This window comes from Notothenia rossii (assembly GCF_949606895.1).
Source record: "Notothenia rossii genome assembly, chromosome: 11".
NCBI lineage: Eukaryota > Metazoa > Chordata > Actinopteri > Perciformes > Nototheniidae > Notothenia > Notothenia rossii.
In genome coordinates, this window is record NC_136910.1 from 8,360,884 (window position 1) to 8,374,533 (window position 13,650).

General features: G+C 40.4%; 1 protein-coding gene across 5 annotated transcripts in view; it reads right to left on the reverse strand.

Annotated features, from left to right (window-relative positions):
* Positions 1 to 13,650, reverse strand: part of rhbdl1 (rhomboid, veinlet-like 1) — a 62,561-nt gene that overhangs the window by 24,907 nt on the left and 24,004 nt on the right. For all 5 annotated transcript variants that reach the window (XM_079659426.1, XM_079659424.1, XM_079659425.1 and 2 more), the window contains 3 exons: positions 5,081 to 5,305; positions 3,400 to 3,548; positions 2,637 to 2,749 (listed from right to left, as the gene is read on the reverse strand). In XM_079659426.1, coding sequence (XP_079515552.1) covers positions 2,637 to 2,749; positions 3,400 to 3,548; positions 5,081 to 5,305 — 487 coding nt within the window. The remainder of the gene's footprint in view (positions 1 to 2,636; positions 2,750 to 3,399; positions 3,549 to 5,080; positions 5,306 to 13,650) is intronic.

The following is a 13,650-nucleotide window of genomic DNA, read 5'->3' on the forward strand; positions in this document are numbered from 1 at the left end:
CACAGAATCAGCCCATGCAAAATGAGGAATGGCTAAAATGCATGATCTGTTTGGTATTTTGAAAAATAAAAAGTATAAATATGCCTTATATAGGTATGGTCGTACACTATATTATTCAAATATAGCATGATAGGTCCACTTTAAAAAAACGAATGAATTAACAGTAAAAGGCCAGTTTTAAGCATTGCAAATTCATTATGTCTCTCTGCCTCAATTCCATCCTCACCAGCAGTGTTCCTTACGACTGAGTTTCTTTTGAAAACCTGAGTGCAACACTGCAGTCTCTTTACTCCCCACCAAACAGCCATTAACTCCATCAACCTCCTGTAAAACCCAAAACACACAGGTGCACTTTGCGACCTGCTTTCCAGTGGACTACACCCCCAAAAGATGACAACAGCGTGTGCCAGTACAGCTCCCGTTTTCACTCCATCACCCAGAATCGGAAGGTGAAATGATTATGCTGCTTGTAGTCGTTTGTCATCTTGTGACCGTGAGGCGGCTCAGCCATTCCTCACTGTTTAGAGAGGAGCAGATTTATTATATCGTGTTGAAAGGAAATAAAGATTCAAATGTAATCCCAGTTTCACACTTCAGTCCAACACACATTTATTTTTTGATAGTGTAACTCCAGCATAGAAACTCGAATGAATTCAGTTCAACTCGGGGCACTGGGGGTACTAATTTCATCATCTCCTCGCAGCTCACATCTCCTACCAGCATCTCAAACCACACTTAGGCTAATTCCCCAGAGAGAAACCCAGCTTCACTCCACGCCACTTCTGCCCCCTTTAAAGTTTGCTTTCTCTCTGTCATCATTGCTAAAATAAATCAAAGCTACAATCATTCAGAGTGTTAAAAGTGTGAGTGTGACTTCTACACAGAATGGAGAGCTTTGAGCAGCTTCAAAGACAGAACAGGAAGACAAAATGTTTAGTCGCATACAAGCTGAAAAATCAGGTTGCTGAATATGAACGGATGTAACTCGATATGAATGAGTGGTTTTGCTCTCGACAGTAATGAAATGATGTTAGCAAGAGATTTACGAGATCCGAGACGCTAATTGTTCCCAGGGAAGATGAAAGGGGGAAGAGGTTTATGCAAGTGTTGACTTGTTGACTGAAATCGACATTAACAGCAGAAAAATGCAGCGAGAATCAGTAGGAGTTATAAAATGTCCAATCTTCTAACAGGCTTGGAGGAGGATGAAAGTTAATGAGGTTTTCTGTCAACAAAGACTTGGCTGCAGCCCGACCTCTGGGCACCTCGAGTCGCTGCCCTGCATTTAAGTTTGGTGACTGTTTTTAATTGTTGGGCCACTAGCCGGAGCCGTGTCTATTATCAGAACGGTCCCAGTTTGAGGACAAGACACTAACAATGTCAGCCTCACTGGAGTAGCATTCGGTGCTAAAAGTGAATGTGTTTTTTTTCCCAGAGCAAATATAAGACCTTTAAGTTGATAAATGATGACCACCAAAACAAAAAACGTAGCATCTTTCTGAGCAGCGGACTGTAAAGACAGTAATAAAACAAAAAACAAGGAAGGTCGGGAGAGGTCTACTGTACAGCGGACTGAACACACTCACACACAGCAGGAGAACAGACAATAAACCGTCCTTTCTTTATGATATTGCTTTAGAAAGTGAGAGCATATTGCACTGCAGATCATCCCAAACTGTCAAAACATTCGCTATAAATATAAACTCTGTGCTACTTCACTGCACAGTTTACACCAGTGTTTCTTCTACCAAACGTACACTCACACGACACGTATACAGTACATGTTAGCCAAAGGTGACACCGCACATTTCTGATACATATTTAAAATCAGTGATGGCTGTTTTGTTAGGAACCAAAATAAGTATTAAGTTAAAAAATGTAAACATACTTCTTTCGTGTTGTTAAGAAATGGAACCGTCGTGTCACTAATCTTACTACACCATTTCTTTAATGTTGATGTTTACATTATGTATTACTGTTCATGTTTCTGTGTTGAAATATTGTTAAAAATGTACGGTTAAATACGTGTAAGTCTGGTTCCCTAGACTTTGGTCTTAAGGCATCACACAGTAAAGTCAGATCATCACGTCAGATCGATGTGCTTCTCACACTACACAACGTGCTGCCATTTAATCGAGAGTCTTGAAGTTGTCGTGGTTTTCCCATTACATCTCTGACCGGAAACACACCGGGTCACACACACTACAAGATCTTTCACCAGGAGGAATCCCCGATGAGTATTTCTGTTCTCCAAACTACATGAAAGAAGTGACAGGGGAAATGATGTAACACCATGTACAAGGTATTTCTATTTCCTCGAGGACCTTCCTTGTAGTTTCCACACATCTTTAATATTTATAAGATGTGTCCTTTGGGTGGAAGAACAACATTTATTCCTATTGTTGCAGTGGACCAATCTTTACCTCCAGAGATATTTAAACAGTTAGATATCTGGGATGCTTCTGCAATGCATCTAAAGCAGTTCATTCAAAGAGTTCAAGTGCCAATTCTCCTCTGATTTTTTGCGGGGATCTCCCAAACTTGAGAGTTTAAAATCAGGTGTTATCTGTGCAGTGTGAACCAGACATTAAGAACCACCAGTTATTATAATACACGTATTTTAAAAAGACACTCACCGGCCAGCACTCCTGCCATGTATAGAAGACTTATCCGTAATATACCATGGACCATCTCCAAAGGAACGCCAATCATCAGCTGCAGTAAAGCATTGAACCCCAGCTGCTCCAAACTGAGGGGAAAGCAAAGAAATAGGCATTTAATTATTTATTTTATTTATTTATATAGCACTTTTCATACATCATTCAAACACATGCAGCTCAAAGTGCTTTACAAAATGACACATCACAAGCTAAAAATAAACAACAAGAAATTCCCCTCAGATTATTTGTTATGAACTTTAAAAGGTGCATGCAGCAAAATATAACATTTGATCAGGTTAATAGACACAAGGAGGTAAAAGGTATGATAATACAAATAAAATAAATAATGATTTCTCTCTGACAGATAAGACACAAGACAACTGAATCGATGCAACAATATAATACCCCATAAAACAAAGTGACAGAAATAAAAAAATAATAGTAATAAAAATGCCATAATTCTAATAAAGGTTAAACGATTCAAATGTAAAAAAAAACAACGTAAAAAGAAGTATTGCTATTGAAACATGTTAGATTAAATCCTTAAAGACCTATAAAATAAATAACACAATATAAAAGTAGGTAAATAATAAAGACTAAAAGAACATTTAAAGTGGGGGTTTGCTAATAAAAAGCTAATCTAAAAAGATGTGTCTTTAGCTGGTGTTTAAAAATGTCGGCCTCTCCTCTCATTTGTTGCTAGCACAGCTGTTGACATGAGATAAGGCGAGGCTCGTACCCAACGTGCATGAACATGTAGCTGAAGAAGCGCCACACTTGAGCTCGGTGTCCGGGGTGGTAGACCAGAGGACTCTTCATGAAGTCGGGCTGGTAGGTCTGCAGAACCCACTTGTTCAACATGATGCCGTAGCACATGAACACGATGATCTGCAGAAAACAGGAATGACACCAAACTGTCACTTCTTGCTGACATACCAATTACACGTTCCCTCTGCAGACTGCCGCCACAAACGTGCAAAAATAAAACCCATTGTGCTTAATGAAAGATTCATGACGTTTTTTCTGTATTCCTCGGCTGACGCTTATTAGACTTGAGCAGACAAATACCGCCCGCGGAATGAAAGATATGGCACATCTGGTTCAATTCCATTAATTTCTTTTCATAGAATAATGATTCATTGTCAATGTAAACCGTTATGATCACATTGTCATTGTCATTACAGACCATTCAGACAGACACTGTAAGAGCACTTGGCTTTCTTTCCTCTGAATTAGGATGATTTCTTTCAGGGGGAATGAGGACGTTTTGTGCAGAAGGTTATTTTAGCGACGTAATCCTCGACCATTTAACAGATGTCCGTGAGGGCTTCTGTGTTGGAGGTGGTCTCCAAATGAATATAATAGGTCATTTATTGCCACTGTGGTGGGCAGGGTGCTTACTGACCTGGTTTTTTAAAAGTTTCTAAATGAGTGACTGGAGAATTCCCCCCATGCAAGCAGAGTGAGGGTTTCAGCTTGCAGGAAGGGCATTAAATGCACCCACTAAGCCTCTGACTCCCAAATGTGTTACCAGCTCATATCAAGCTCGCAGTAAAAGCGTGTGATCAAAGGCAGGAAATCTCCTCAGCGGGTCTGAAGCGAACGACTAAGCCAACAGAACAGACTAAATCCAGGGTTGTGGGTTTGCTCAAATAAAATGTTGCAGCACATGTTTCAGGAGTATTTGAATCGGTAGAACAGTTCAGTTTATTGTCTTATTTTTGTATTTATTAGTCAATTTATTGAACATGTTAGAAACAAAAAAAACTTTAAAAATCAAAAAACGTTCCAATAAATTCTCAAATAGTTTCCGTCATGTTCAAAAGGGGCAAGAAGAAGAAGAAGCTTAAAAACGTTTCTGGACCCCCTCTAGAATACATTGTTCACGAAAATAAAAGTTTAGGTCATCGTCATCAGCATCCATGATATTTGTTTTATTTCTTTGTACAAAACAACCAAAACCAAATAACTGTTACAACGACAACAAATAGCAAGCATCACTTCACAGGTCCTGCTCATAACCGTTCAGGATTTGGTTTCGAAATAATAGTTTTAGTTTAGATAAAGTTGCACAGTATTTCAGCTAATCATTACAGTCATTCCACAGATTAACATCTTTTGTTGTGATGCAATGACATTTGGAATTTGTTCGTACTGTATGGGTGGTTTTTTGAAAATGCCGTTTCCCCTCAACATGTGTACGTTTTCTCTCCGTGGGAAAGTCCCTCGACACCATGAGGTAATGGTTGATTTACGGCTTTCAACATCATTTGAATGGTTTTATAGTCAACCAGGTCTTGTGAGTTCAGTGTTTTTAGTTTGATAAATAATCGATTTGTTGGTTCTCTGTAGGTAGTTGTATGTCTAAGTCGTATGGCCGTTTTTGCAGATTTATTTACAATCTAAGTCCTGAATCTCACCTGTACGATGGTGACGATGGCGATGAAGACCGGCGGGGGACACAGGCGGTTCTGGTGGAAGTACCAGCGCCGGTCCGTCTCGCAGGGCAGGATCTCGTAGGCCACATAGCGGACGAAGCGTTTGTACAGACCCAGCCCCGTCTCGTCCAGCAGGATCTCCCTCTGCAGCGTGCGGCGGCCATTAGCTATGGCCCGTCGGAAACTGCTGGAGCGCTTACTGCTCATCTGATGGAAAGATGAAGAAACACGCATTTATTACTCTGGAGTTCAGAGCAATATCTGGTGAGCAACTGGATGAAGTTTTAAGGAACGCAGAGGAATGATTAACTTGTTTTCCATATTAGACCGATGGAAACACAACACATTTTCATTGTAATTAAAGAAATAGTTCCACATTTAAGGAAATGCGCTTAGTTGCCGAGAGTTAAATGAGAAATGTGATATCACTCATGTCTGTACGCTAAATATAAAGCTATCTCTTAACTTAAATTAACATCAAAAGTACAAACCAGGGGTAATCGGCTAACCAGGCTCGGTCCAAAAGGTAATAAATCTGCCTAAAATCATCCATACACTTTAGCTAACTATAACACATAAATATAGTTACTTCCTGATTCCTTAACACCACCATGAGGTTGTGATCAAGATTGGCAGGCAGTTACTTCTAGGAGAAGAAATACTTTGCATAATTGGCAGATAATCCTCTGTTACACCACAAATTGTTGCAATTAAGCTTCAATTTCCGTACAGATTAAACAAATGAGATCTAATGTGTTAATTAGTGAATTTAAGATGTGGTAGTACAGTAGGGGGATTGTGTACCTTTGCAAACAGCCATGCTGTTCTCCTGTCTTTATGGAAAGCTAAACTAAATGCACACATAAAGATACAAGGGTTGTAAAATCTTCTCATCCATCTTTTAGAAAGAGAGGAAAATGCAGCGTATTCCCAAAACATCTTCAAAAATAGACAACATTTCTTTTTTTTAGATGACAGACTTGTTTTTTGTGACTTAGAAATCCCAACACAGCTGAGTCCCTGCGTTTGTTTTGGTGCTACTTGAAGACTCAATTTATTTGTATTCAATAAACTTGTCTTGAGTTGTTATATGAGCATTACTGTCAGCAGCTGGAGGACAGACACCTCGCCAAGATGAACAGATTTCATCATTGCCTGATGTAGAATCTTTCATTTCAGCAATCAAATATAAAATGTTCTTCGTGCTTAGTGGATCAAACATCAGTAAAGAAGGAAATCTTGTTTTTTATAGAAACTGAGGAAAGCTCATCCGTGGGACTAATCAATAAATAAGACGGGTAATGTAAGTTCTGCTTTTATAACCAAAAAGTTAGGGGAACGAAAGTAATAATAATAATAATAATGCATTTATTTTATAAGGCGCCTTTCAAGGCACTCAAGGTCGCCGTACAACAAGGTTAAAAACAATTTTTACAAACATAGTTAAAAGCAAAACACAGTTTAAAAACATAACTACTAAAAAAAAAAAAAAAAGAAAGTGTACTTATATTAATGGTAATGGTTGTACTTCTTGCACATCGCTGCATTCAATGGATTAATACATTTTACCTTAATGTTTCGCTTATTTGTTGCATATTGAATAATGAAAATCAATTATTCAGAACAGAAAGAAGAAGATATAGCTGAGAACTGTTTTTCAGACAAAGTGATTAATCCACATCGTAAAATTGCTCCATTATTATAATTTAACACAGAGCTAAAAGATACACTGTTTTGAAAGCATTATACTGTACTGTCTATATATCAGCATTAAAACTAATTACAGTCAAAATCTTCCACTGCGGGTTTCACAATAATTAATACAGACGGTAGTCGATAAAAACGTTGTACTTAATAAATCTATCAAATTAGTGCTAGAAGTAAAATGTCTGATTCCTTATATTTCCCAGTAGCTATTAGAATATTAAAATCTAAGCCATGCTACATGTATAAACAAGTGGTGAACACTTTCTCCACATGAGAGGTGATATAACTGCAGCTATATACTCAGGGCCGATAGAAAAACATAACATATAAGTGGTTTTTGGTTTGTGGTGTGTGTGTGTGTGTGTGTGTGTGTGTGTGTGTGTGTGTGTGTGTGTGTGTGTGTGTGTGTGTGTGTGTGTGTGTGTGTGTGTGTGTGTGTGTGTGTGTGTGTGTGTGTGTGTGTGTGTGTGTGTGTGTGTGTGTGTGTGTGTGTGTGTGTGTGTGTGTGTGTGTGTGTGTGTGTGTGTGTGTGTGTATTCATGTTATCACTGACTCCAGGTCTGCTTGGTGAGCAGCAGCTCTGCAGCCTGCAGGCCAGTGGGGCCCTCTCCACTCCTGATACTCTTTAATAGAGTTATAGGATAAAAACTACCCTAAAGCAACTATTTTGACAGTCGGTGCAGAGAACTGCCGGGATAACAACACTGAGGGCACTTTCCGCTTGAGTTACTAGTATAAATACTGTCCGAACATTCACCCACAGCAGGGACTCTTTGGAGTTAATGCCTGCATTCCCTTATACAAGACAAGCGTGCATGCTTCACTGGTAACTTTACTGTTATGCTTTTTGGGGTTTTTCAGTTTGCTAGTCTGATAGGTTTGTTTAATGCATGTAAATGGTCTGCAAAGGCTAACATCCCAAAGTTCCCTCAAGAGAGAGTTTGTCACAGTAGGCACAAAATATAAATCTGAACCTGACAATGAGCATAATACTGTGGGTTTTCTCCGGAAGTTTTTCCTTGTACGATGTGAGGGTCTAGGGACAGAGGGTGTCGTATTGTCATACTGATATTCGGTACAAACTGTGAAGTCCACTGAGACAAATGTACTGTAGCATTTGTGATATTGGGCTGTATAAATAAACATTGACTGATTGATATGTCCCCTTTAAGAGCTGAAATGCAATGTTAGACGCCTGAAGTCTCTGTGTAGATAAAGCGTTTAAGCTCCTCTGTGGATAAGCTGCTAACTATGCAATTATCTCTAAATCAAAATGTGTTATTATGTGAAGTGACAAGGGCTCTGGGATACGAAGAAAATCATAAATCACAATATATAATCAGTAGATGGTGTTAATGTGACGATATTTGATGTTTGACCTGTGATGCTTTTACAAAAACTATTAGTAGAATGAGAATTTTTATAAATAATCAGTAGTAATATGGATTTATGACTAAGCAGGTAAAAGCAAATAACAGAACAGCTAGAAAAGTAAATAATTTTATTGTAATGCATCCTTTAAGACGACAAGAAGTAAACATCTAGGATACCACAATATCCCAAATCTAAATATATGTAATGTCTTATTACGATATTAATAATTATTTATAGCTCAAGCCCAAGGAGAGACATTTTATGAAAATAAGTTTGCAGAAAAAAGCAGTGAAGCAGGATACATATGTTCAATAGATGCAGTTTTTAACAGAATGAATCTTGAACAGCAGACGCTTTGTATAGGTTTCTAATAATAACAACCTCAGAGAATATAGCAGCTTCATATGAAATGTAATAAAACCTCCAGAGAGGGGACCTGCAGGAAGTACAAGCGGCCATTAAAGTTCACTCCTCTGGACTCATTAGTCGGGTGCTGCTGCTTGTAGACTCATTATATGGAGACACAGCAGGGGGCATATTGAAATGCATTACGGGTCAATATCTATAAAGGCTAATGAGCTAAAAAGACAAAATTATCACGCAAATAATGAAGAAGTAAGAAACAGATTGCAACACAATTAGACTTGATGTTTTATTCCCCCCTCCTTCAAGAAATCGCTTAGGAAAAACAGCAGAAACAAGAGCTAATCCCTTTTGGAAACAGGAAGTGGTAACTGTCCTAACTGTGCGGGTAATAATGCTGGTTGTTGTTCAGTGAGAGTGTGAGGGCCTGTTGCTGCGTGATAACCAGAACGATGTGGAGCTGGGCTGCTGGCTCTCCCACAGATGGAGGGATGCATATTTAGTATGGAAATCAGGCCTGGAAAATGCAATTATACTATACTTGAGGCAGGTATTGAAAGGAGAAGAAGTGGAGCAGAGGGACATTAGAAGGCGGAGAGGGGCGAATTAAGACGGAGAGATTCCTGCATGTGTGAGCTCCATTCTCCGATTCTGCATGTCACCGGAGACACTGCCTCTCTCATTTCTAAATATCTTCATATGGTTGATATCCGCAGTGAGAAAGAGGAAGCGAAGGAAGTAAATATAATTGTGTTTCCTTCATCTGTTGGCTTTCATCTTAGAGTCTGTGTTTTCTGAGTATTATTTCATCTGCTTTTGGCTCGGTAACAGCACCTGCTTCCTCTCCACCTCGCGCTGCATCCTCTCCCTTTCATAGCACCTCTGTGAAAACATGTTCCCAGGAGACGCGGCTTCACTCTGACATGCAGGACCGGCGCCTCTAAAGTGAGCATTAGCCGCCTTTTGAAGCGACGACAGGCGAACAGACAATAAGGCACACGAGCAGCGGAAACATGAGATGAGTGACGGAGAGCAAGGTGCATGGGGGGGGTGGAAAAAAATCCACTTGTCACCACAAAAAAAGGGAGAAAAACCTCTGACTTGTGCTTCGGTAACGGTGGAAGTTTCCTGACAAGGCAACATCTGCCAGGGAATAATTGATGCTGAGGCTAAGAGCATGGGAATAAAGATAGTATTCCCGTTTAGGGGCGGCTGAATGGGCCAAACTGACAGACGTGTGTGTGTGTGTGTGTGTGTGTGTGTGTGTGTGTGTGTGTGTGTGTGTGTGTGTGTGTGTGTGTGTGTGTGTGTGTGTGTGTGTGTGTGTGTGTGTGTGTGTGTGTGTGTATGTATGTGTGTGTGTGTGTGTGTGTGTGTCAAACAGCAAGAGTCCATCCTCCTCCTCTTGGTGTCCTGCCTACAGTAAATGCTGCTCTCAGCTCCAGTCAATTGTCCTTGATGGATTAATTAGCCTCACCACATGGTCAATACCTACAGCTCAATACTCATTAGTAATAATTATATATTTAAAAAAAGAAAACCTGCTTCAAAGGCCAATCCTGCATCTGCATGGAAGACACAAATAAAATCAATAAATGATTCTGATATTGCTCAGTTTTTGGAGGCGACCATCTTTCACTCACATGCCTTGACACACATGATAAATAATGTACCGTTATTCACCGAGCTAAGTGATTCACCGCCAGCTGACTAACAGTATCACTACCGCCGTTTACTATCTCATTTCTGAGTCATTGAGATGACCAAACCCCCCTCTACCTTCCTCTCTCTCTGACACATACACACTTCCTCAGCAGAATCTAAATCACTGTGCATCGCTGATTCTACCCTGACCCAGATACTCACGTTCTTTCTTGCCCAAATCCTTAAAATAACAAAAAAATAATAAAAAGCAGTTTGCGTCCACAGCCTTTCTTCATGGTTAAATCATTGTGGTGCTAAAACTCTAGCGGTAAAAAAAAAACTTTTAGTCCAGGACACTTTAGCAAAGTGCATCATTTTTTATCAGGCAATCCATCTAAAACAGAAAGCCTTGACAGGGGTTTGGTGTGGGATGTGTAGGTACGGCAGCATCTGTTTCCCTGGAGACTGATGCACTCTGGGCACTTAATCTGACTTTAAATGACTTGAAAACTTGAAAACACTATATCAACGACAGAGTGTTTCTTGCCTGGGACTGTAAGTGAACTTCTGCTTTCTGGAAGTGCTCTCCGTCTATAAATACTGCTTGACATGTGACCAGACTCATTCAGTAGCAAGCGGAACATTTTAGAACATATTATCCAACTTAATCTCCTGAAGGAACAGGAAATGGAAGAGCAGCATTTAGGCAGTAAGGTAAAAATGAAGCACAAAGCAACAGTCTTCAAATCTTCCAACCTGAACAAAGAGAATCCCCCGCCATAATCTCTAAAATACACCCTCTACCCGTGTAATTAACCATGGCAGCCATTTTGGATCAGAGTCGATCATTAGCCAAATTACCACCCGAAGGAAAACAAAGACACACTTCTTCAGTTACACAGCTGCTACATGATCGTAGGAATCGATACTTATATCTTCAGGTTACCTTAACGTCACTAACAGATGCTCGTATATCAAAGCCCTCCCCCCTTCAATCCCACCATGTGTGAACTTTGCCACCTTAGGTGTCTCTCAGCCTCATGCATCAGAAAAATCGGAGTGTAGTTGTACATAAACGTGTCACTGCCTGCGTTTCTGTGTTGCTATGTGGGATGTTGTGCAGGATTAGTAGTCAGATACAAACTCTTTGTAAGTGTGTGTGTGTGTGTGTGTGTGTGTGTGTGTGTGTGTGTGTGTGTGTGTGTGTGTGTGTGTGTGTGTGTGTGTGTGTGTGTGTCTGCGTACAGTATGAGCGAGTCTGTGTACAGTTTCCCAAGAGAGGTTTTAGCAGAGCTTTACTTATTCACCCCTTTGGCAGAGCTGATGGAGTTCTCTGGCTGAGATTGCCCTGCATGAAAGATACACACACACACACACACACACACACACACACACACACACACACACACACACACACACACACACACACACACACACACACACACACACACACACACACACACACACACACACACACACACACACACACACACACACACACACACACACACACACACACACAACAGAGAAGCTGTTGCCTAACGGTACGATACAAACACATTAAAACCCACCAAGGTCAGCGTGGATTCAAGCTGAATGAATGTTGAACAACAAATCAGAAAAAATGTTGAATACACATGTTAAGAAACACAAAAGAGAGCTTGTTGGCTGAAACACCAACAAGGCATTGACTGAGCACACACACACACACACACACACACACACACACACACACACACACACACACACACACACACACACACACACACACACACACACACACACACACACACACACACACACACACACACACACACACACACACACACACACACACACACACACACACACACACCCATTCTTGCCAAGTCCATTTTAGAAAGAAATTACACAAATGATCTTTTTCTTCTGTTGTTCAGACATGGTTAAGAGGCGTTACACATTTGTTTTTGCTATTGATGCTTACAGGTTGTAATTTTTGGTCTTCATTTCTTGCTGCACTTAACAATGTACATCAGATACTAATTAATGAGTTATTCCAAGGTTTGAAGTATCTTTTAATTGCATCAAAAAGGCATAGACTGAGCATGCACACGCATTCTTGCCGTGTCCATTTTAAACGGCACAGGGCAACTCCTATTTCCATCGAGGCCGGACCTCAAATCAATACAAAAGCCGCACTTCAGGCACTGACTGCGATATAATGGCAGCACTGAGCTTTCCAAATCAAAACACGCATGTCATCTGTCACACACTGCGGAGGGCTTCTCATAAATCTGAATGAGATACAGAATTGTGAATGCAGATGGAGAGGGAAGAAGACACGGACAAAAACAGCCAACGTGGGCTTGAGAGGTACAAATAATAAAAGTAAAAGAGAAGAAGGAAGAAAAGAAGGGAGGAGAGAAAAAAGGCCGGGGGTATTCGTTGACGACCTGGTTGAAAATGTCTTGCTACATGTGCCACTTTCCCAGCTGCAGCCTGGGGCTCATGCTAGACAACCTGCTGAGTTCACGCACCACATGCTGCGAGACGGGAGGGCCAGAGTCACATCAACATTTGAATATCCTCTAAATTAGTCAGCAAATCCATACTGGCAGCGCTCATGTGTTAGAATAAGAGCCTTGGAGGGAGGAGAAGTGAGACAGACAGAGCGGAGGTGTGCAGCTGCTTTAATTATTAATCAAATGTTTGAAAGCGTTTGAATATATGCCAATAGGAAGCATGTGGGTATGTGGGTTCACGTGTGTGTATCAGACGAATCTTTAAAATCAGACCTGAGGGTCGATAGCTGTGTGAGTCTGGGCGTTCTCAGATTACTTCCTGCTACTACCAATGCTGGGCTAATCGAAGGCAATTTGCATTTGGCTGATGCGCAATTTTAAAAGTGTCTCCCTGATGCTTTTGGAGGCGAGGCATTTTTTTCTTCATCCACCTAACATATGCTCACGACTGTAGAATGAGAGAGGGAAATGGGATGAGATGGTTCAAAAAGGCAGTTTAGAAAAAAAAGAGTAGGGTGGGTTATTACATTTGCGTGAGGAAGGGAGGGATGAAGATGAGGAGGCACTGAAATGAGACATAGGTGTACTGACGAAGCAAACCAAAACAAATTCCTTTCTAGTGGCACAGAATTCAGAAACATGACCTGCTACCAGTGGCCTCATGTTATTTCAAACCACGAGTAGCACAACACGAAAGGGAGAAAGAGATGAAAAAGAAAAAGACAGATAGAAAAAAACTGAAAGCAAAGGAGGTGGAATGATCTGAAGTGGAAGTGCACATTTGCAGGATTTGAATTGATCTAACCTTTATGCTCACACTTAGCTTACTTACACAAACTGTGGCACAAGCAATGTGCATGTAGAGAATCAGCATATACAGCTCTATGAGAGTTTCTATTCAAGAATTGGTAACACATAAAGGAGAAGGATGAATGAAGAGAATAAAGAGCCTTGCTGATT